Here is a 21,030-nt window from a genome sequence, read left to right as displayed (position 1 = left end):
CATAATGGGAATGTCATGAAACCTCTGAAGAAGAAACAAGAAGGTTTAGACATAAATCCCTGAGTCCAAAGGGTCTTACTTGTACAGAGAACTTCTGGTGCCAGTGGCCCACAAGTCTAGTAGCACTTGATCAATTTCATCCACTCACGTCTGGTGATACACACACATACACATAAAACCTACAGATGGTGTAACACACTCACCCACACATTCAGTTCTGCTAGTCCATATCTCATGTGCCATTACAGCTGAGAAAGGACCTACAACAATCTGTCTTGATGCCAGGGGCCTAAGCTTGCTGGGAGATAAATTGACTTTTTAAGAAGTACTGAAGAGGAGAGCACTACTGTGAGAGTTAAGGTTAAACTTTTAGTTTTGCCCGCCGGAAAGTATTGGTATTGTTTTTAAGTTTAAAAGAATTTATAACATTCATAAAAACTGGAAAATGAAAAGTAGTCAAGTAGAAATGTCACAAATCAAAGTTTTATGACTTTTCTTTATACTTTCGTAGAAATATGCTTGTACTATTATATAAATACAATTGAAAATTGATTGATTTTTTTTTATTTATTTTTTTTATCAGAGCTAAATACTTGCAGGAATATACACTGCTATTTAACATTCATCAAGGCTGTATGGGAAAAAAAAAAAAAACTCAAGAATCTTTTGAAAAGGAACTATAACCTTGACACAGAAAGAAAAGAGAAAGAGAAAAAGAGAGAGAATTATGTTTCTTTGACATTTAAAATGACGTTTTATGTTTCAATAGTCATTTCCAAAGATGTACAGATGCAAGCTCAAACTCACAATGATTTACTTTGTTCAATCTGTGTTTAGGGCGATATTTTACACAGATACACAGAAAATGTAAGGAACAAACAACATAAAAATACAAATTAATAATTAATGCCAAACAAGTCAGCAGCATCATATTTGCTTAAATAGCCTTAAGAATAATTCAAAGTCTCTCTTGCAAAGACATTAGCAGTGTACCACGGGAGGACAGACTTAATGAAGAGAGCAATGGGCCCAGATGAACCCTAGATAGGACAACAGAGAGGTTTCTAATTACATTAGCAGAATCTCTCTCTCTCTCTCTGGGTGTGTTCCTGTTTGCTTGCCGAGGTGAGAGAGCAAAAGAAAGCGAACGAGAGAGATCCAGTTGCATTATCGGTTGACAACAGCCCTTGTCTATTCACCTGTGGGACACTTCTGACCTTCAGTGAACACCGGAGGCCCGCCACAACATAGATGCAACCACACAAACCCTCATCATGGATCTGATGGGACACTATACCGCACCACTGTATTCACCTGCAATCAGCTGGCTGTGCTCGACTCTTCAATGACACAGCGAGAAGCTCCATGCTGGCAGGACACAGAGGGATCTGAAAGAGTCAGAGCAGGTCAGTAAGATGAATAATGCAGAAACAGAGTGACCTAGGAACACAGACAGCAGAGTGCTGACGAATGCTAGCTATTGATTTTCTGTGTAGAAAACAACTGTTAAGAGTTTATGAGACATGTATTTTTTTTTATTTTCTTCTCTTTTTGTATTTCTTCTATTTTTGTATTGTAAGATGTAAAAACGTGATAACAGTACAACACTGTTCTCTGTTAATATTACTCTTAAGATTCTACACATGTATACAAATCTATCATTATTGAATTGAACAATGAAAACACTGTAAATTGTAAAATGCTATAATGTAATAAGTGTACTTACCAAGTGTACTGGCAAAGTATTACCCCAAAAAATTATAAACATTATTGCTGTTTGAATGACATGACTATTTTATATTTTATTAAATCATAAAGTGAAGATTTACAGTTATAGAAAGAAAACTACTCTCTTAAAGAAGGAAGAAGAGAAACAGAGCCCTCACTGGAGCTCAGCTGGCAGCCTTATTAAACTGTACTCTTACCAAAGACCAGCGTCATCTGCTTTGGTGGAGACTCTAAAATATTGGCCTTTTAGTGAAAATATAACATCCGACACTGGCAAAGAAAAAGAAATGGGTAGAATGAGCAAAATAACATGAAGACTGGATGGTAAATGAAAAATAAAAAAGTAGTATGGATGGGTGTGCTGCTCCTGAAACTGGAGAAGGTCTGTGAGAAGTGACCTGTTCATCACATATCATATCATCACAAATAAAACATATATTCTACACAACAAATGTAACAAGTATTCTATACACAAGGTAATAAATGAAACCCCAAAAATGTTTTGATAAATGTGTTTAATGTTCAGTAGTCATCAATAACATTAAAGATGTCTTGGTTTTACAGTAAATTGGGTTGATTTAAGGTGTCTTTGATTAACAAAGTATCAATTGATTAAAATGTATAATGATCCCAAACTTTTGAAAAGTATGTTTGTGACTTGAAGTAAAAAAAAACTGCAAAATGTTTTGCCACAGCTACCTAAGATATTCTTCAAAAACCAGTCAGGGCATTTGTTGTCAAAGACTCCCATAAGACTTATAGGTGTAAAACATTACAGGCTGTTCCAGGTAAGCATGCTAAAATGGTAGTTAACTCTACCTTGTTTGACTCAAAGAATTCTGCCCCAAATATACCTTGCAGTTCTCCCAGCGTGATCCTAGAGAGGAGATTCTGGCAGTCCAGAATGATGCAACAGATCTTGAGAGACATGTTTGTAGATCCAGAGCTTCTGGCCGAACTAAATGAGGAGCAGAGGCAGATTCTTTTCTACAAAATACGTCAGGAGCAGGTGCGACGATGGACAGAGTGTGAGAGCCACGAAGGAGGCTGGGAAAGACCCCTGACTAAGGAGAGAGATGGTGAGTCTGGCATGGTTTACTTTACTAGGACTTCATGTAATCAGTCTGCCCAATCTCAGTCCAAGCGCTCTATTACTGTAGATCCCAAGTGGTGCTGATATACACTCATGATGTGCTATTGTACTACTGAAAACTTTTCAAAAGTTTTATATTCAAAACGAAATCTCAGTTGGCTAGACACTTTTAATGAATCGTTAAAATATTGGTGTCCAGAATAGCATAAGAAAGCTTTTAAAAGCTTGGCTTATGTGTGTTATAAATGAATAGTGCTCATAAACAACTGCAGAAATAGTATTCACAATTGGAAGCAGATACAGTATTCAGTGCTTTACAACTCAACTGTTCTTTGTTACAGTAACTTAACTTAAGGTTAACTGTAACTTTAAAAATATAATCTAGTCTAGTTTTCACATCTGCCTTTATCACTGTATCCAGAAAACAGAAAGAGTATACAGTGGCTGCAGGGCAGAGATGGCGAGGTGTGGGTCTGGGTAATGGGGGACGCCCCTGGAGACAAACCATACGAGATGATTGTCAAAGAACTGATGGAGGAGAGAGCCAGGCGACAGGCTCAGCTAGAAGCCCAAGAGCTGTGGTGAGGATTGTGAGATGAACACCAAATCCATGATGTTTATCTGTATCAACTGACAAGATTAGAAACTCGTTTCATTTCCACAATAAAAACATAAAATATTAAATATTTTCCTGTAGAGATTTAGATTCATGCCTTACTGTGCTCATAGAAATGTATGATTCATTTTGTTTATACGGAAAACTCATGTCATTAAGGAAAAGTAAGGAAACTAAACAATACACAGGTGTGAAAGTTAAATTAGGTTGTTTCAGGAATTGTCTTATCCTATTTTATTAAAAGATTTATTCTTTTCTGGCATTTTCCAAGGCGGAAGAAAGAAGAAGAAATAAAGCAAAAGTTCAGAGATGCCATCACAAAGGAAAAAGCTCGCTTAGTTGCAGGAAAGTGGAAGGAAGAAGCTGAGGACAGGAAGGCAGCCAAACAGGAGGAGGAACGGATACGGGAGAAACTAAAGGTGATTGATCCACAAAACCCTCAACTTCTAAATGTGCTGCAAAATGAGAATGCACTAATTGGCCTCAGCAAGATTAAAACGGTTGCCAGTGTTCCACAAGGATCCAACCCATCTGCTAGAAAGCTGGGGGACAAGCTTAGCAGTGGGAGTCACAAAACAATCCAAGCGATCAATTACTTGTAGGAGACCTGCAAGGATGTCCACCTTTAGGGCATTCGTTTGGTGGATGTTGTTTTCCACCGAAGTCTCTGTAAATTATTTAGGTAAGTGTGTGGAATGGCTGCAGTATGTGGAGGTGAGCCCTCTGAACTTCTATTCTCTCTACATCCCTTTGAAAGACAGAGAACAATGAGGAAAACAACCAGGCAATCAATACTCAATCTGAAACCAACAGGAGGGCAACTTGCTGCATCAACGACAAAAATTAGGGCCAAAGGGCTTTTTTTAGTTCCCCAAAACAGTCTTAGTACTTTTGTTTTGTCATGTTAGTTTTAGTTGCTTCCCAGTTTGAAAATGCATTACACAAAACTGCAGCTGCTTTTGGTTGATGTTGTGAAAAGCAGAAGTCATGTTAAAATGTGAAAGGGTCAATGACAAATAAGGGCACAAAGGAAAATGAACAGGAGTAATCTATTAAACATCTGCTTTAAAACACATTTCAAGCACTTAAAAAATGTACTGGTGAATTTATGTTAGTTTCAAAATCCTTTTATAGTATTTTCAAGAAGAAACATCAGAAACAACATTACATCATTTACAAGTTGTTTGAATACATACATATATAATGATAAAAATTCACCATCACACAGACAGGCCCCTCCCACAATAGTTTTAATTGACAGCAGCGTTTCAGCACAGACTGGACTGGTGTCTTACCTTAGATCCACCTTGAGTGAGCTGTCATCAGTCCTCCATTTTTTCACCGCTGGACCAGATGTAAATAAGAATGTCTCCTAAGCGACTGAGTGTCACAGTGTCTGGTCTGTGTTTCCCTGGGTGTGCTAGTGGTCTCACTTCCCCATAGGCACCCCACTGCAGGCACTACATTTCTCACAAGCCTTGTCCCTTCATCACAGTTAATTGCACACCTGTTAATTGCACTCAGCTGTCTCCACTTTCATCGTCTTCACCTATATATTTATACCGGTCTGTTTTCTATCTGTGTCATGGTGTCCTTGTTTTCCGTCACCCGGTTTTCTCACGTTTCCTTGTGTTTTCTTGTTTCTCGTTTTTGAACTGCTTTCCCTGTTATTGACCTCTAGCATGTTTAATTTTGATGTTACCCCATTAAACACTGCAATTGGATCTTTCGTCTCCTGTGTGGAATCATTAGAGAAAGGACACCATCATGCCCAGATCCAGCGGTGTGGGATTTCGTATCCGTTGCCCAACCACCATAGAGGAGCAGATGGGGAGACTGTGGAACCTAACCACCCTCCGTCACAAGGGGAGTGAAGTGGGTGGTTTGGCTCAAGTCTTTTGGACAGTGGCAGTGGGGCTGGGGTATAATGAAGGACCTATTGAACAACTGCCTGGATGACCCTTTGCCTGGGTGGGAGATGAAGGGGCTGGAGATCCTGGACTTTTGGGGGTTCACCAGTTACCTTCAACATTGTAGTCAATGGGATACACAGACCACACCCATCTCTCCAGACACGATGGCCGGCAGCCCAGCACCACTGCACAAGATGGCCGCCAGCCCAGCGCCACAGCACAAGGTGGATGCCAGCCCAGCGCCACAGCACAAGGTGGCCACCAGCCCAGCGCCACTGCACAAGATGGCCGCCAGCCCAGAGCCACTGCACAAGATGGCCGCCAGCCCAGAGCCACTGCACAAGATGGCTGCCAGCCCAGCCCCACTGCGCAAGATGGCGCCAGCCCAGAGCCACTGCACAAGATGGCTGCCAGCCCAGCCCCACTGCGCAAGATGGCGCCAGCCCAGAGCCACTGCACAAGATGGCTGCCAGCCCAGCCCCACTGCTCATGTCTCTGCTGAACTACCAGACCCTCTTCACGTCTCTGCTGAACTACCAGAGCCTCTTCACGTCACTGCTGAATTACCAGAGCCTCTTCACATCTGTGCTGAGCTAACAGAGCCTCGTCACATCTAAGCCGAACTTCTTGAGTGCTCGACCTATCCTGTCATGGTCATGGAGGCCATCCAGGAACTCACCGCCTGCCCTGTCATGGCCATGGAGACCATCTACCATCTCCTCAGGGTCACGGAGGCCACCCTTAACCTGTTCATGTTCTCTATTTAAGGCTTACCTAACTAGACTTGCTCTCCTGTGCCCTGGTGGGCTTCTGTCTCGACCGCACAGCTGTGGTGGTCTTCTGCGCCACCCTGTTGGGCTTCCTCCATTGTCTCAACCGCAGGGCGGGGGTAGTTCTCTTCACTGCCCTGGTGGGCGTCGGTCCCGTCTGCTTGGCTGTGGTGGGCTCCAGTTCCATCTGTGCCATCCCAGTGGGCTCCTGTTCCACCTGCTCCAATTTGGATTCCTCCCCTGTCGGCCTGGGACGCTGAACTTTCCGTTCCCTCCTGGCCTCTTTGTTTTGTTGTTTTGTTTTTTTTCACCTCCTGTCTCTGTTTCCCTCTATGGACCTGGCCCTCCGTCCCTCCCCTTAGTCCTCCGCCTGTCCACCTCCCTCCTGGTCTCCTTGTTGTTGTTGTATTGTTTTTTCACTTCCTGTCTCTGTTTCCCTCTATGGACCCGGCATTCTGTCCCTCCCCCTTATCCTCCACCAGTCCACCTCCCTCTTGGTCTCTGTGTTCCCTGGTTTGTTCTTGTGTTCGGTGGAGCATCTGGTAGCTGCTCCTTAGAGGAGGGGGTAATGTCACAGTATCTGGTCTGTGTTTCCCTGGGTGTCCACTAGTGGTCTCACTTCCCCATAGGCACCCCAATGAAGGCACTACATTTCCCACAAGCCTTGTCCCTTCATCACAGTTAATTGCACATCTGTTAATTGCACTCAGCTGTCTCCCCTTTCATCGTCTTCACCTATCTATTTAAACCGGTCTGTTTTCTATCTGTGTCTTGGTGTCCTTGTTTTCCGTCACCCGGTTTTCTTGCGTTCCCTTGTGTTTTCTTGTTTCTTGTTTTTGGACTGCTTTCCCTGTTATTGACCTCTAGCCTGTTTGGATTTTGAAACTGGATTACCCCATTAAACACTGCAATTGGATCTTTCGTCTCCTGTGTGGAATCGTTACACTGAGGTGTTCTGTTGTTGAATGCAATAATGAACATAGCAGTCGTCATTTACTCCTAATATCTACGCCCTCTTGAAACAGTGGATTTCATTTGTTTCTGAGGGGTATGTGCCCCAATCTGCCTAAATGCGTCTATGTTTGTGTGAATCATTCGTGATCCAGCCGATCTAGAGTAGTGAGTATAATATTTTGTAATGAATCTTTGCAAATTGCCTTTCCTAATAATGTATTAGTTAGCGAGTTTCACGATGAATGCGGCTAAATAAAACAGCCTCTCAGAGAGCGGCTCGGAAGGGGGGGGTTGGGTCAGCGGAGCTCATTAACATTTAAAGCAACATTCAATTAAACACTGTAGACCAGTGGTGTCGAACTCATAGTTTATTTCCAACACTGCTCCAACACACAAACCATGTAGTTTTCAAATAAGCCTGAAGGACTTGATTGGTTGGCTCAGGTGTGATTTTTTATGGTTGCATATAAACTCTGCAGGGTTCCAGCCCTCCAGGAACTGATGGCGTGTTTCCACCAAGATTACCCAGAACAATTGTAACAGGCACTTTTTTCCCAAGGAACTATTTTCCTCCCAGACATGTTGCTTTCTGCATTTCCACCGCGGTCTAAAGTACCGGGAAGATTAGGCAAATAGTCTGGTGACATAGGTCTGCGCTCATTTCTCAATACAAAGTATGCACATTTTGGACTTGCATCCTCGGTAGTTCAGACTTTGTGCATTCGTCTCGAGAGTGTGATGTCCGCTACGATGCAAATCCGGTAATTCTGCAAACAGCAGCAGACCAGTCAGCTCACCTGGGCTACTGCAGTTTTCCTCTTTGTATATTTACAATAAAACGAAAAAGGATATCAAATACCACTGCCTCCTTTTTTTTCCATTTAAACATTATAATAGCAGCAGAAATGTACTTAGTCCAGGGAAATGTGTATTTATACAGCCATTGCAATGAAACAAAATGTTATATCATTTACCGCTTTTTATTTTCATTTTAACAGATAAATTGAATACTGACCAAAGATTACCTGTTAGATTTACCCAAAACGAATTATATTTTATGTTTATCTACTAAAGAGACATCTGAGCCAGTGGCACATATCAGAAAGACTAGCCAAGTTGAGACTGCTCTAGGCGGATACAGGATCACTGAGCTCCCGCTGATCGCGTAGAGATGACCATCTCCGATATCAAAACTATATCAAACTTTACTTTACTGGGAGGGGGGGGGGGTGGCATGCCATTGTAAACATGAATTTGTATTTTTATGCATTTTTAAAATGATGTCATTGACCCAAAATCTAGATGCATGGTATTGTGCCAAGTCAAAAACCTGTCAACTTTATAAGAATGAATAAGAATGTTTGTCTGTAGGACAGTGAGGGCAGAGTCAATTAATCTTAAAGAGGAAATAAGATCCTAAAGGCATCTCCAGTACTGCATGATTAGTTATTCAGAAGTTGCACTGATGGCATTATCTTTTCAAAGAGGAAGAAAAAGAAAATGGCAGAGCGTAGGAGGAGTCGGGGCAGGCGGCACGACCGTTTTTCAATATTCACACTGCAGATTCCCAAAGAGGCCTTGATGGTTAGCCATGATTTGCGGCCTGGTAATGAGACCTTCTAAAGAAACTTGTCAAATATTAAAGAGCTCATTTATCACTGCCCACATATCATCCCTCTTACTGGAAAGTGCTGAGTCATTAAACTTTGAAGTGTTTCTCTCACAATACTCCTTAAGTAATCTTTATAAAGACTGTCGAGGCACAACGAAAAGAGAAGAGTGAAAAGAAAATGGGTGAACCTCTCAAAAGTTGTTTTAGTTAGACGTTCTTCAGTTTTATGAGAAGACACTTGTCAGCAAACTCAAAGACAAAGATCTCCATACTAAATGAACAAGAATGAACAATATTGTCCATAGCAACTGTCATGACCTAAACTGCAGTAATTTTTTTGGACTAGTGGTCTAGACAAGGAGTGTCTGTTTTCAGATAACGCCTCATTGGTAATTACCTTATGCCAATAATTACACGGCTTAAGTATCTCAAACAACCATCCTGCCAAATGTTATTGTCCTAGAGGATTAATTATTCAACCAAATGATTTCCATTTCAACACCGCTAATGAACCACTCGTGCTAATACATTAGTGCCGCAAGAGTTAGAACAACATACTGAGCCTAAGTAAGGACTGAGGTGCATTTGATTTGTCACCACCCTCTCTGTCACAAAAACAAATGTGTTACTTTCACACAGAAACAAGAGGAAGAGGAGAGGCAGAGGGAAGAGGAGGACATACGACATGCAGAGGAAAAAAGGGCGAAGGAACTATATATGTCCCTTGAGCAAGAACAAAAAAAAAGTGAACAACGTGACAAAGAGTGGGAGGATCAATGTGAGTGAAGATGTTATTTCTTCATATACATTTTCATCTGTCAAACCCCAAAGGTTTAAAAATTAATCATAAAAACCTGGTTACCTGATAAATACCAGTTGCCGTGTTTATGCATAGAGAGAAGAGAGAGAGAGAGAGATGGTTATGTTAGTCAAGTTGTTTTTTAACTAAACTAAACATCAAAATACCATGATCCCTCATCTCGACTAAACAATATTCAATTAATTTACCTAGTCAATGTTCTACCTGGTGTACAACTGTATAGCAGCTAGTTCGTTGCTACAAAGACAGTCTAGCTTGGACCAGCTAGAAACCAGCTGCCATGTTCCAAAACACACTTTCCACAACTTTTATAAGCATTATATATGTTGCATAAGCTAAGTTGCATGCAATTTTCCAGCAAAGTTGCATGCAATCTATCCTTTATTATAAACTTTTCTCCATCTGACCATCTATTCTTTCTACTTCTTCCGCTTTAGTACGTCGCTCAAAAGAAGCTGATGAGGAGAAGACAAGAAAGGCTCGCTGGGCAAGAGATGAGTATAAGCGCCAGTCACTACGGGCCATAGAGAAAGGCCATGTTGCTGGCCTGAGTGGCCATTTCCAGAAACAATCCCACCGGAGACACAGTACTTTCATTGAACCATCTGTTAGTACTGTTTCTAGTAATGAAGTCCGTCCCAGGCCCGGCCTTCAGCGTGCAGAACCCCCTCTGTACCGGCGCAGGCAAAGCCGCAGACATAGTACAACAGCAACACAACCACTAATGGACAGGTAATCATTCTGTAGAAAAATAATAGTATGTGACACTGAATATAGATTATACTATATTCGTGTGCTTTAAGCTAATTTGTATTTATCTGAAACACACAGAAATTAGAATTCTGGTTGACATGGAAAAATATCTAATATATATGGCAAACCAGCACTTGTTAACCAGATTGAAAGACCATCTCAAACCACCAAACCATATTAGGCTGGTCCTTTCAAAAGAATTATGCATTAGATCAAGAACTGTGTGAATTAGCACTTTTCTTTACCATTAGCCCTGCATGGGTGCGAACACCACGGCCCAGTTCCAGGGAAGTGGTTATTCTCTGGTTCACTGAAGAGCAGAAACCAAAACAAGCGGGATACGAACGGAATGGCAATGCTATCGCACCGTGGTTCCACGGTAAGGTTTCTTAATGACCTCTCTGGTGTCTCCCGTTACTCGATACGATGCATTCAAATCCATGATCACCTGTTAAATTGTGCCAATGTCAGCATTCATTGCAGAATGTAGTTGATGACTACCAGCCCATAAGCAAGTAGAAAGCATGAGTAGACATATGCTAGTACCTCTCAAGACCTCTGCCCTTTTACCCTCTTGTACACACTGTCACCCAGATCCACGAGGAGAGAGAAATGGAGCGTGGAATAAGCAGCCCGTTTTGAAACCAGAAACTAGCCAACCAACAGATGGAGAGCAGTGGTGTGTGTGTCTGCGTCTACTTGTACACGGACAGACAGTAGAGAGAAATAGAGGGGGAGTGCTCAATAATTCAAAGGCTTTGCTAGGCTAATTACTGGCATGAGTCCTGCAGCTTTGTCATGTTAGAACGGGTTACAGTATGTGACTCCTGGTTAAATGACAAGAGAGCAGATTAATAGGCTTGTGAGTGTCGGAAATTCCAATGGAATGTGGGCCACGCATCAGTCTGTGTGATTCTGAATAGATGTGTCTAGATAAGAGGACAGACGCACACTCATTCCTACCCATACTGACACACACATACACAAGCCACGGTGTCGATTTACACCAACACTGCTGGTAGAGATACATGGAAAAAAACATACTATACCACTTTCTATCTGTCATCTGATGACTCCATTACAGAGATAACAAGATTACAATGGAAACAATGCTGAAATACCTTTTTATTTACCCTTGTGGAAAAAAGAATTTGCACTTGTAGTGTATTTCAAATCAAAGTACAAAAAGCTTCTTACGATTATATAATATTAGCATGAACTCATGACTATAATTAAGTATACTTTTAAAAAGTGCGCTTTGTAATAATGTTGAATAAAAGTTGCTTCAAAGAAGTAAGGTTCCCTTTCGATACTTCACTCATACTGCGTATGGGGAAAAGCTCCTTTTTTCCTCGATACTGAAGCCTTTTTTCAATAACGCAGTGCAACTGCACTGCCATTGGTTTAATCTGTAAACTTTTTTAAACCAATGACAGCGCTGCGTAGCTGCGCGAGCCTGTGGCGATGCAGCGCGCCAAAGCCCGCCAGAATGGGCGGGGCGAATGGCTATATAAGCAGGCAATCGCCAGAGGAAATCAGATCTTACTCCTTCAGCGACGACTTCACTTCGTTGGATCTCTGCTGAACGCCTTCGCCTGGAACGAGCTTTCGCCGTCGAAGAGGCACCGCAGCGGACCAGCTGAGACCGCCGACCGCCAGCAGCGCCGGCGTACTCGCAGACAGCCGTTCTCAGCGCCGATCTCGGGCCGCCCGCTTCCCGCTTCCGGCCGCTTCTCAGCGATCTCCTGCCACCATCCGGCGATCCTAAAAGAGCTTTTTCCAGCGGTTTTCACCGCTCTAAAAGAGCGTTTCTAACGCCGTTTTAACGGCGACGGCCATGCCGCGCCACAGCTGTGGCACATGCAGAGCCCCTCTGCATGAGGACGACGGCCATGGTGAGTGTGTTTTCTGCCTGGGTAAACCCCATGCTGAGGCTGCACTCACTGAGACTTCATGCTGCTTTTGTGAAAGCATGAGTCTCGCCTCTCTGCGCTCGCGGATTGCTTTCTTTAATGAAAGTAATCCCGCCCCTCGCGCCCTCCCGTCTTTTTCCTCCCGCGAGCCGGCCAGGAAAAGACAGCGGGGAAGAGGGGCCCAGCGCCCGGATTTGGGTGAGCTCACGCCGGCTCAGCGCCCGCGTGCCTCACCCTCTCCAATGAGAGAGCCGTCCCCTGTCCTCTTCTCACGCCCAGAGCAGCATCCCTCGGCTGAAGCGAGCGACCTCGTCTCTTTGGGCGGATCGGAGGACGAGCCGATCGACGACTCCATGTCACTCGCGGCTTCTGAAACGGAGGACTGGGCCGGCGATTCTGACCCCACCCACCTGCCGTCACTGGAGCCCATCGACGCCAGAGCTGGGATGGATGCCGAGCTTCTCCGCATCCTCTCCAAGGCTATTGAGGAACTCCATCTGGAGTGGGCCCCCCCTGAAGAGCCGACACGCAGCAGGCTGGACGAGTGGTACCTGCCAGGACGCCGCCAGGCCCCCCGCCAGCGACCTGCCCCATTCTTCCCTGAGGTTCATGACGAGCTGACAAAGTCGTGGCGCGCCCCCTACTCGGCCCGCCTACGCACTTCCTCTGCAGCTCTCAGCTCAGTAGATGGCTCTCAGGAGAAGGGCTATGAGCAATTGCCACCCCTGGATGAGGCCGTGGCTGCTCACCTCTGTCCCCCCGCGGCTGTGGGGTGGAAAAATAAGAGAGCCCTTCCTTCCAAGCCCTGCAGGACGACCTCTGCCATGGCTGGCAGGGCCTACACTTCTGCGGGCCAAGCCGCTTCATCTCTGCACACCATGGCCATATTGCAGGTGTTCCAGGCAAAGCTTCTCCGTTCCCTGGATGAGTCTAGCTCTAGTGAACCTGCTTTCCGTGACCTCCGCAGCGCCACTGATTTGGCTCTGCGTGCCACGAAAGCCACGGCCCAGGCCATCGGACGATCCATGGCCAACCTGGTTGTGCTGGAGCGCCACCTCTGGCTCAACCTAACAGAGATTAAGGAGAGCAACAAAGTGGCCTTTCTCGATGCCCCAGTCTCTCCATGCGGCCTCTTCGGACCAGCGGTAGAAGGGTTTACAGAACGCTTCACTGCAGCACAGAAGTCGTCCCAAGCCATGCGACACTTCCTGCCCAAGCGCTCCACCTCTGCCCCGAGTCGCCCCAGGACTGCGCCGACTCAGCACCAGAGCAAACCTGCCCCTTCTACCCCCCAGGCGGCACCCCCTAAGGAGCAGCACCCAGCTCTCCCCACTAGGCGGGCTAAACCGCCTAGACGTCAGGGCCCCCGGCAAAGGATTGTGCTGGACCCGACGCCCTCTAAATCCTCCTGATCGTTGGGGAAGAAAGAGGAAGGGGCAAAGTCCCGCTGCGGCCGGACCACCCCAGAAGCTCTCTCGCCTGTCTGCTGTGCGACCTGGGCCCACTGTTGTTGCGTCCACGCAAAGCGCCGTTGTTATGGCGAACACAATAAATATTTCACATTTTCAAAAAGAGAGCACTTTTCCTCTTCCACACTCGTCGGTGTTCAGGCCCCTGATCAGCGGTCTGCCATCCGACACTATCCAGCCCCTTGTCACGCGGGCCGAGGCCTGGCAGGCCATCCCCGGAGTGTCCAAGTGGGTGTTGGGGATAATAAAACACGGATACTCACTGCAGTTCGCCCGAAGACCCCCGCGTTTTCGCGGAGTGATTCCCACCTCGGTAGAGCCGGACGATGCTCAGGTCCTCCGCACCGAAGTGATGACGCTGTTAAGGAAGGTCCTTACAGTCCTTCCCTTTGGGCTGTCTCTAGCTCCCCGCACTTTCACGAAGTGCATGAACGAGGCGCTCTCCCCTCTGAGACAGATGGGAATTCGCATTCTGAACTATCTCGACGACTGGCTCATTCTAGCCCAGTCACGAACCGAGCTAGACCACAACAGATCCATGCTCCTGAGCCACTTACAGTGCCTAGGACTCAGGGTCAATTTCGCCAAGAGCTCACTGCTCCCCAGCCAACCTATTACGTTCCTGGGAGCAGTTTTCGACTCCGTCAATATGAGGGCGGTCATATCACCAGAGCGCGCTCTTGTACTTCAGCAGCTCGCGGCCTCTGTCAAGAACAAAGCCTGTTTCCCTCTGAAGTTCTTTCAGAGGATGCTAGGGCTGATGGCTTCCGCCTCCCCAGTTTTACAGCTCGGCCTCCTACGAATGCGGCCCTTGCAGTACTGGCTGAAACTCCGGGTCCCACCTCATGCTTGGCGGCACGGCCGCTTTCGCATCAGGGTCAACCAGGCCTGTCTAGCAGCCCTGGAGCCTTGGATGAACCCTGTTTGGTTCAGTCGTGGAGTACCCCTACAGGCGGTTTCCAGAAGGACGGTACTCTCAACAGATGCGTCCAACCTGGGTTGGGGTGCTCTGTGCGAGGGCAGACCAGCCTTCGGCTCGTGGTCGCACGAAGAAAGCCATCTTCATATCAACTGCCTCGAGATGCTGGCAGTAGAACGAGCCCTTCAATCCTTTCAGGCAATCTTGGAAGGGCGCCACATCCTAGTCCAGTCGGACAGCATGACAGTGGTGTCCTACATAAATCACCAAGGCGGCCTTTCGTCCAGCCGCCTCTGCGCACTGGCAAAGCGCCTCTTGGAATGGGCATTACCCAGGTTGCGATCGCTCAAGGCGACACACATACCTGGCAAGACGAATCTGGGAGCAGACATGCTTTCACGGAGCAATGTCCCCTCGGACGAGTGGATGCTCCATCCCCAGACAGTTCTCAAAATCTGGGAGATTTTCGGGAAGGCAGAGGTCGACCTCTTCGCCTCAGAAAGCAACTCTCATTGCCCAACTTATTTTTCAAAGGAAACAGATGCACTGGCCCACAACTGGCCCAGCCTCCTTCTTTATGCTTTTCCCCCGATTGCTCTGATCCCTCAGGTCATCAGACGAGTCAGGGAAGACAGACACAGAGTCCTCCTAGTGGCCCCACTCTGGAGGACCCAAGTTTGGTCCTCGGAGCTTTTCAGGCTTTCCATGAAAGCCCCATGGCCGATCCCCCTGAGGCGGGACCTCCTCTCTCAGGCGAACAGGACAATCTGGCATCCACAGCCAGAACTCTGGGCTCTGCATGTATGGTCCCTCGATGGGAGCCTCTGAGCCTCCCCGGGGACGTACTACACACCATTGCTCAGGCAAGAGCCCCGTCTACAAGACGCCTCTATGCCCAAAAATGGTCAGTCTTTGTTGACTGGTGCTTAGCACAAAACAAAGACCCTGTTGAGTGTGATGTATCTCCGATACTGTCATTTCTCCAGGAGCGTCTAGAAAAGGGTCTCACCCCTTCCACACTCAAAGTGTACGTAGCAGCCATTGCAGCATTTCATGCTCCTATTGCTGGCCAATCAGTGGGTCGACACAGCCTCATTGTGCGTTTCCTGAGAGGTGCTAGGCGGTTGAAGCCCCCACGCCCTCTTACCGTTCCCACTTGGGACCTTCACACGGTCCTTGGAGCACTCAAAGGACCTCCCTTTGAACCGCTGCGGTCAGCTGACCTTCGGCCCCTAACGCTCAAAACCGCTCTGCTACTTGCTCTAGCATCGGTCAAGCGTGTTGGCGATTTGCAGGCCCTCTCGGTGAGCCCTGCATGCCTTGAGTTTGGGCCCAATGACTCTAAGGTCATTTTAAAACCCAGGCATGGCTACGTACCTAAAGTGCTCTCGACGCCATTCAGAGCACAGGTAATTTCCCTCTCAGCTCTGCCTCCGTTGTCAGGTGAGCGAGAGCTGGATTTACTCTGCCCAGTGAGGGCTTTGAGAATTTACATTGAGCGGTCTCAGCCGTTCAGGCAATCTGACCAGCTTTTTGTCTGCTTTGGTGACCGCACCAAAGGGTCTTCGGTCTCAAAGCAACGCCTCTCGCGTTGGATAGTTGAAGCTATCGCTCTATGTTACTCCTCTATGGGCCTTGAGTGCCCCATAGGAGTTAGAGCCCACTCTACTAGAGGGATGGCCTCTTCATGGGCCTGGTCTAGTGGTGTCTCTATCAAGGACATCTGTGAGGCGGCCGGCTGGTCCTCGCCGTCCACTTTTGTCAGGTTCTATAACTTGGATATCCCGACCTTGCATGCTCGGGTTCTTTCGGTTTGATACGACAGCCTCTAGCAGACTCTGTCATCATACCACCTCCAGGGAGCTAGCTCCCTCTCAGCAGTGTAGCATCAAGGGTTCGATGGCTCCGGCCCTCTCACTTATCCTCTGGACCCCAGGGTGTTCAAGTTAAGTCTTGTCGTTCCCTACCGTGGCACGGCGCGGTTGAATTCGTTCCCCATACGCAGTATGAGTGAAGTATCGAAAGGGAACGTACTCGGTTACGAACGTAACCTCGGTTCCCTGAGATACGGAACGAGTACTGCGTTATATGCCGTGCCACGAGGCTGCGGGTTCAGTGTCGTCGCTTCAGTCGTATGACCTGATTTCCTCTGGCGATTGCCTGCTTATATAGCCATTCGCCCCGCCCATTCTGGCGGGCTTTGGCGCGCTGCATCGCCACAGGCTCGCGCAGCTACGCAGCGCTGTCATTGGTTTAAAAAAGTTTACAGATTAAACCAATGGCAGTGCAGTTGCACTGCGTTATTGAAAAAAGGCTTCAGTATCGAGGAAAAAAGGAGCTTTTCCCCATACGCAGTACTCGTTCCGTATCTCAGGGAACCGAGGTTACGTTCGTAACCGAGTACGTTACACTTATATTGTTTTAGTGTTGACTAACATAGTAAAGCACATTTAAAGGAAATATATTTTAAACATACTAAATTACTTCTCCACTCCTCCCCGTCATCACCGAATTCTGTAAAAAAAAAAACGTTAATACCAAAAACTTAAAAAACTGGTCTTTAAGACCATTTTTGAGACATTTTAAAAATGATATACATATTTTGAGTGATTTATGTACACATCGACAGTGGTGATTAATGAAATTAAATGTCTTGCTTTGGTCTTCACTGGAAGTGTTCTGTTTGCTCTGCTAAACTATAATTACTAATAAAATAATATAATATAATTACTGAAACTAAAACTAAATAAAATAAAATAAAATAAAAACTATATAGAAATGTGTTTTGCAAAATAAAAAAGAAACTAAAACTAACAAAACCATTGATGAAACTAACTAAAACTAAACTGAAATTTAAAACAAAATTGAAAACGATATTAAAATTAAAACTAATTTTTAAAATGCAAAACTATCAGAACCTTGTGACAAACGTAAGGTTAACTGCAAGGTAGTTGGCTAGCACTCCAGCTTGTCACTATTGAAAGAGTCTGTCAAAACTAAACAAAACAAAATAAAACCATTAAAATATCAAGTAAATAAGTATTGTGATACTTGGTGCCACAGTGACACTCTTGTCACCAAAAATTATTTCTATACCACGATACTCAATATGTTGTCCCACGGCGAGTAATTTTTCCCTGTTGCACCTACACAAAATTTGAGGGTTCTCCCACCTGCTAAATCCCACTTTAACCACTGACTGTAACCATGTTTAAAAAAACGAAATTACATACATTTGAACTACAGTAATACAATTTAATTTAATCGCAAATACCAACCCTTTTCACAAAGGTAAACAGGCCAGTATTTGTGAAGTGCAACATCAACAGTTAACATCAACATAAAATTGTTTTGAATTAGTGTACACTTAATTAACAGCATTATAAAGAAAGGTTTATAATGCTGCTCCACTGACAGTTTACTGTGATGTGTATGCTGAAGGTATCATCTCCCGAGAGGACTCCGAGACACTGCTTACGAATGCTGCTGAGGGCTCTTTCTTGGTACGGGTCAGTGAGAGGATCTGGGGCTACACACTGTCCTATCGCACAGCCAGCGGTTTCAAGCATTTCCTTATCGATGCTTCTGGGGACTATTACAGCTTTCTGGGTGTGGACCAAAACCGTCATGCCACCCTTGCTGACCTCATCGACTTCCACAAGGTAAAAGAGCAGTGATAGTCTGTGACATATGGGAAAATGTATTTTAACCTCAAGAATGCAAAAGATAAAAACATTTCTCGAACCAAAATACATCTAAAATAGTTTATATTGATCGTTCACAATAAGGCCAGTCAATTTTGAAAATTGAAAATAACGTAATTTCCTGTACTTTTTGAGAACAAAAGCTTAAAGTGCTGTAATCATTCCCTCGCCATCATGTTGTTCAAGGCAATTCATGTCCAGACTGCTCTTTTCCATTCAGTGAAATTGGACGGATGAAGCTCAAGGAATTAGCTTTAAAAAAATCAAAGCACAACAAAAGCATGATTAAATTACTCAATACAGTCTTTTGGATGGAGATTTATAAAATCGAACGTTTTAGTGAAGAACAACCTGGATCTCATGCTGTGCCCAGATCAGAAGGGAGGAGCACAGTTTGTTTGACAAACTAATCAATCTTTATCTAACGATACTGAATGAAACAACCACCCTTTTGCCATGAAAAACGTATGTTTAGGACATGTATTGTGAAGTAAATGAATGATGGCAGAATGTGCCTTTGCCAATAAACTGCCTTCAGCTGTTTGGAAATCAACAATTACTTTCTTGTGCAGCCATTCAGCACTTGTAGCTTCAGATGTAAGATTTCATCATTCTCCAGAACAATGTTTTTACTGTGGAGAAGCTCTGAAGCCCAGATACATGACAGCTTGTGCAGGATTAAAGTTAGGTCCATCTAAATGTCTTTGGGATCTCTAAAAGTGCTGAAACATCTCAACATGTGAGGAATGGATTAGGAGTCAGGGCTGATTCCTGAGTCAGACAATGTAATGTAATCTGTACCGAAGCAACTTCCAATAACTGAGAGCTTGGCTAGGCATCTCCACAAGCCTTCAGCATAGCACGTGTAGCCATGGATACGTATTTCACTTTCTGGAATGCTGTCAAAGTTGGAGTCACAAGCTGTGAAATCTCTGACATTAGTTACATGGAAATGCAGGCGACGTTGTACAACTGTCAACAAGCGTTCCTGCTTCACGCCTCTGCAATATGGTGAAAATAAATAAAAAACACTGTAGAGAACCTGTCTACTTATATATGAAAATTACAATTGGTTTAGCTCAGATAGAGACAATCACCGAATGAATAAAAAAGCAAGTCAAAGCATTGCTGGAAACAAGACTGCCCTCACTATTTCAGGCCGCATTTGGCGTAAGTTTGAATAAGTAAAATAGATCGAATGACACATAGCATGCTCCCTTTTAGCATAAGATGATTTCCAGCCACTTGTGTGTCAGCAAACAGAAATCTTGTACTCGTTCTATTAGAATGCAGAGTGCACTGAAAAATGGCAACATCTGTCTGCTCTCAGGAGGAAATCATCACAACTACAGGGAAAGAGCTGCTGATGGAGGCCTGCAAGCGGACTGGGCCCTCTGTGGATTTCGGAGGGCTTTTCCCATGATTCCTTACATGCTAAAGACTTCAAAGGCCAGTCTCTGTGGGGTCTCTAATGTAGCAGGGTGTTCACTTCATTTCAAAGAACATGGTAAAAAAAAAAAAAAAAAAAGATTTCTGGTCCTTGTGTTCTGTCTCTGAGTTAAAGTGCCTTATGATCAGGCCTCAACGGAAAGACTTTTTTTCTGTGGAAAATATGTAAGAATTCTTATTTCAAACATTGTGAATGTGTTCAAGGATGCAGATTATACTAATTATGTAGAAATATGAAGACCTTTGTGACTGTATTTTCTGTGCTGATTTTTTAGGAAAATATGAGGAATTCTGGTTTCAAACTTGGTAAAATGTTAAGTGAAGCAGATTATACAAATTATACAGTGATATGTATAACTTTGGGGCTTTTTTGCATTTCCTGGACTGAATTTTAAGAAGAGTTTGTAGTATTACAATAAACATGGTAAAAATATATTAAAATGAAGCAGATTATACTAATTAAGTGCAAATGTGTAGACACAGACTAACCTGGTGTAAAGGAACTGTGCATGGATCAGTCTTTTTCTGTAAATGAAAAGCCAATAGCGTTCCGTTTTCTGCTCTTTTATTATTTGTTTAGTCAAATGCATTCATATAGCACACGCATAAATGTATCTGAAATAGAATGACCATTTTCTGTTCTTTATAATGGAAAAAGCTATGTAAATAAGAGCCAGTGTGGACACTGAAACAATACATCCAAAGAAAGTGTGACTAAGGAAGGACTGTTTTAACAACAACAGGAAAAGACAGTTTCCTCAGTCCACCCTTTAGTTGTAGCTTTTTCCATGAGAGAGAAAGTCGTTCTGTATCTTCCACTGAGAGAAATCAGATCAAAATATGTGCACATCACCCTACAGAGGGTCAATGGTCTTTTTTATTTGTTCGCATTATGTTCCAACTCCATCTGCCCTGCCAGAAAAGGCCATAATAGGACTTTTTATTAGGACGGATTGTCAAAGATGTTCAATCTCATGTAGAGGTGACCGTAAAATGGCGAATTTACCAAGCTCCTAGTTCTGCTTTATCACCATTGAGTAAAACACTCCAGGTTTCTTCAGGATGACTGTGCTTGTAATTAGTGTGTCTAAATCACTTTGAAATGTAATATGCCACTACTAAATAATAAGAGAAATGCTTTAGTAGTTTTATGGGCTGAAAAGTCACAAGAGGTTTGTGGCAAATGTACCGCACTGCAGGTTTTCTCAAGAAGTGGACTTTCTGACCAGAAAATCTGATGCTCAGATTTCATAAGTTTGAAATTTAAAGGATGGTTTAACGTTAAATTGTTTAGTTGTTTTTTTTTGCTCCAGCCAG

At 44.5% G+C, this 21,030-nt stretch overlaps 1 protein-coding gene across 1 annotated transcript; it reads left to right on the top strand.

Moving 5' to 3' along the window:
* The first annotated feature begins 1,340 nt into the window (after positions 1 to 1,340).
* On the top strand, positions 1,341 to 19,735 carry LOC113074570 (SH2 domain-containing protein 4B). The gene is made up of 9 exons (XM_026247428.1): positions 1,341 to 1,406; positions 2,590 to 2,807; positions 3,243 to 3,402; positions 3,709 to 3,856; positions 9,326 to 9,464; positions 9,944 to 10,238; positions 10,511 to 10,638; positions 18,002 to 18,222; positions 19,595 to 19,735. Exons 2-9 carry the CDS (start codon positions 2,633 to 2,635, stop codon positions 19,685 to 19,687), a joined length of 1,359 nt encoding a protein of 452 aa, XP_026103213.1. The 5' UTR covers positions 1,341 to 1,406; positions 2,590 to 2,632; the 3' UTR covers positions 19,688 to 19,735.
* The last annotated feature ends 1,295 nt before the right edge of the window (positions 19,736 to 21,030 follow it).

The sequence above is a fragment of the Carassius auratus genome, unplaced genomic scaffold (genome assembly GCF_003368295.1).
Source record: "Carassius auratus strain Wakin unplaced genomic scaffold, ASM336829v1 scaf_tig00015181, whole genome shotgun sequence".
Taxonomy (NCBI): domain Eukaryota; kingdom Metazoa; phylum Chordata; class Actinopteri; order Cypriniformes; family Cyprinidae; genus Carassius; species Carassius auratus.
This window is presented reverse-complemented; position numbering and strand designations above follow the sequence as displayed.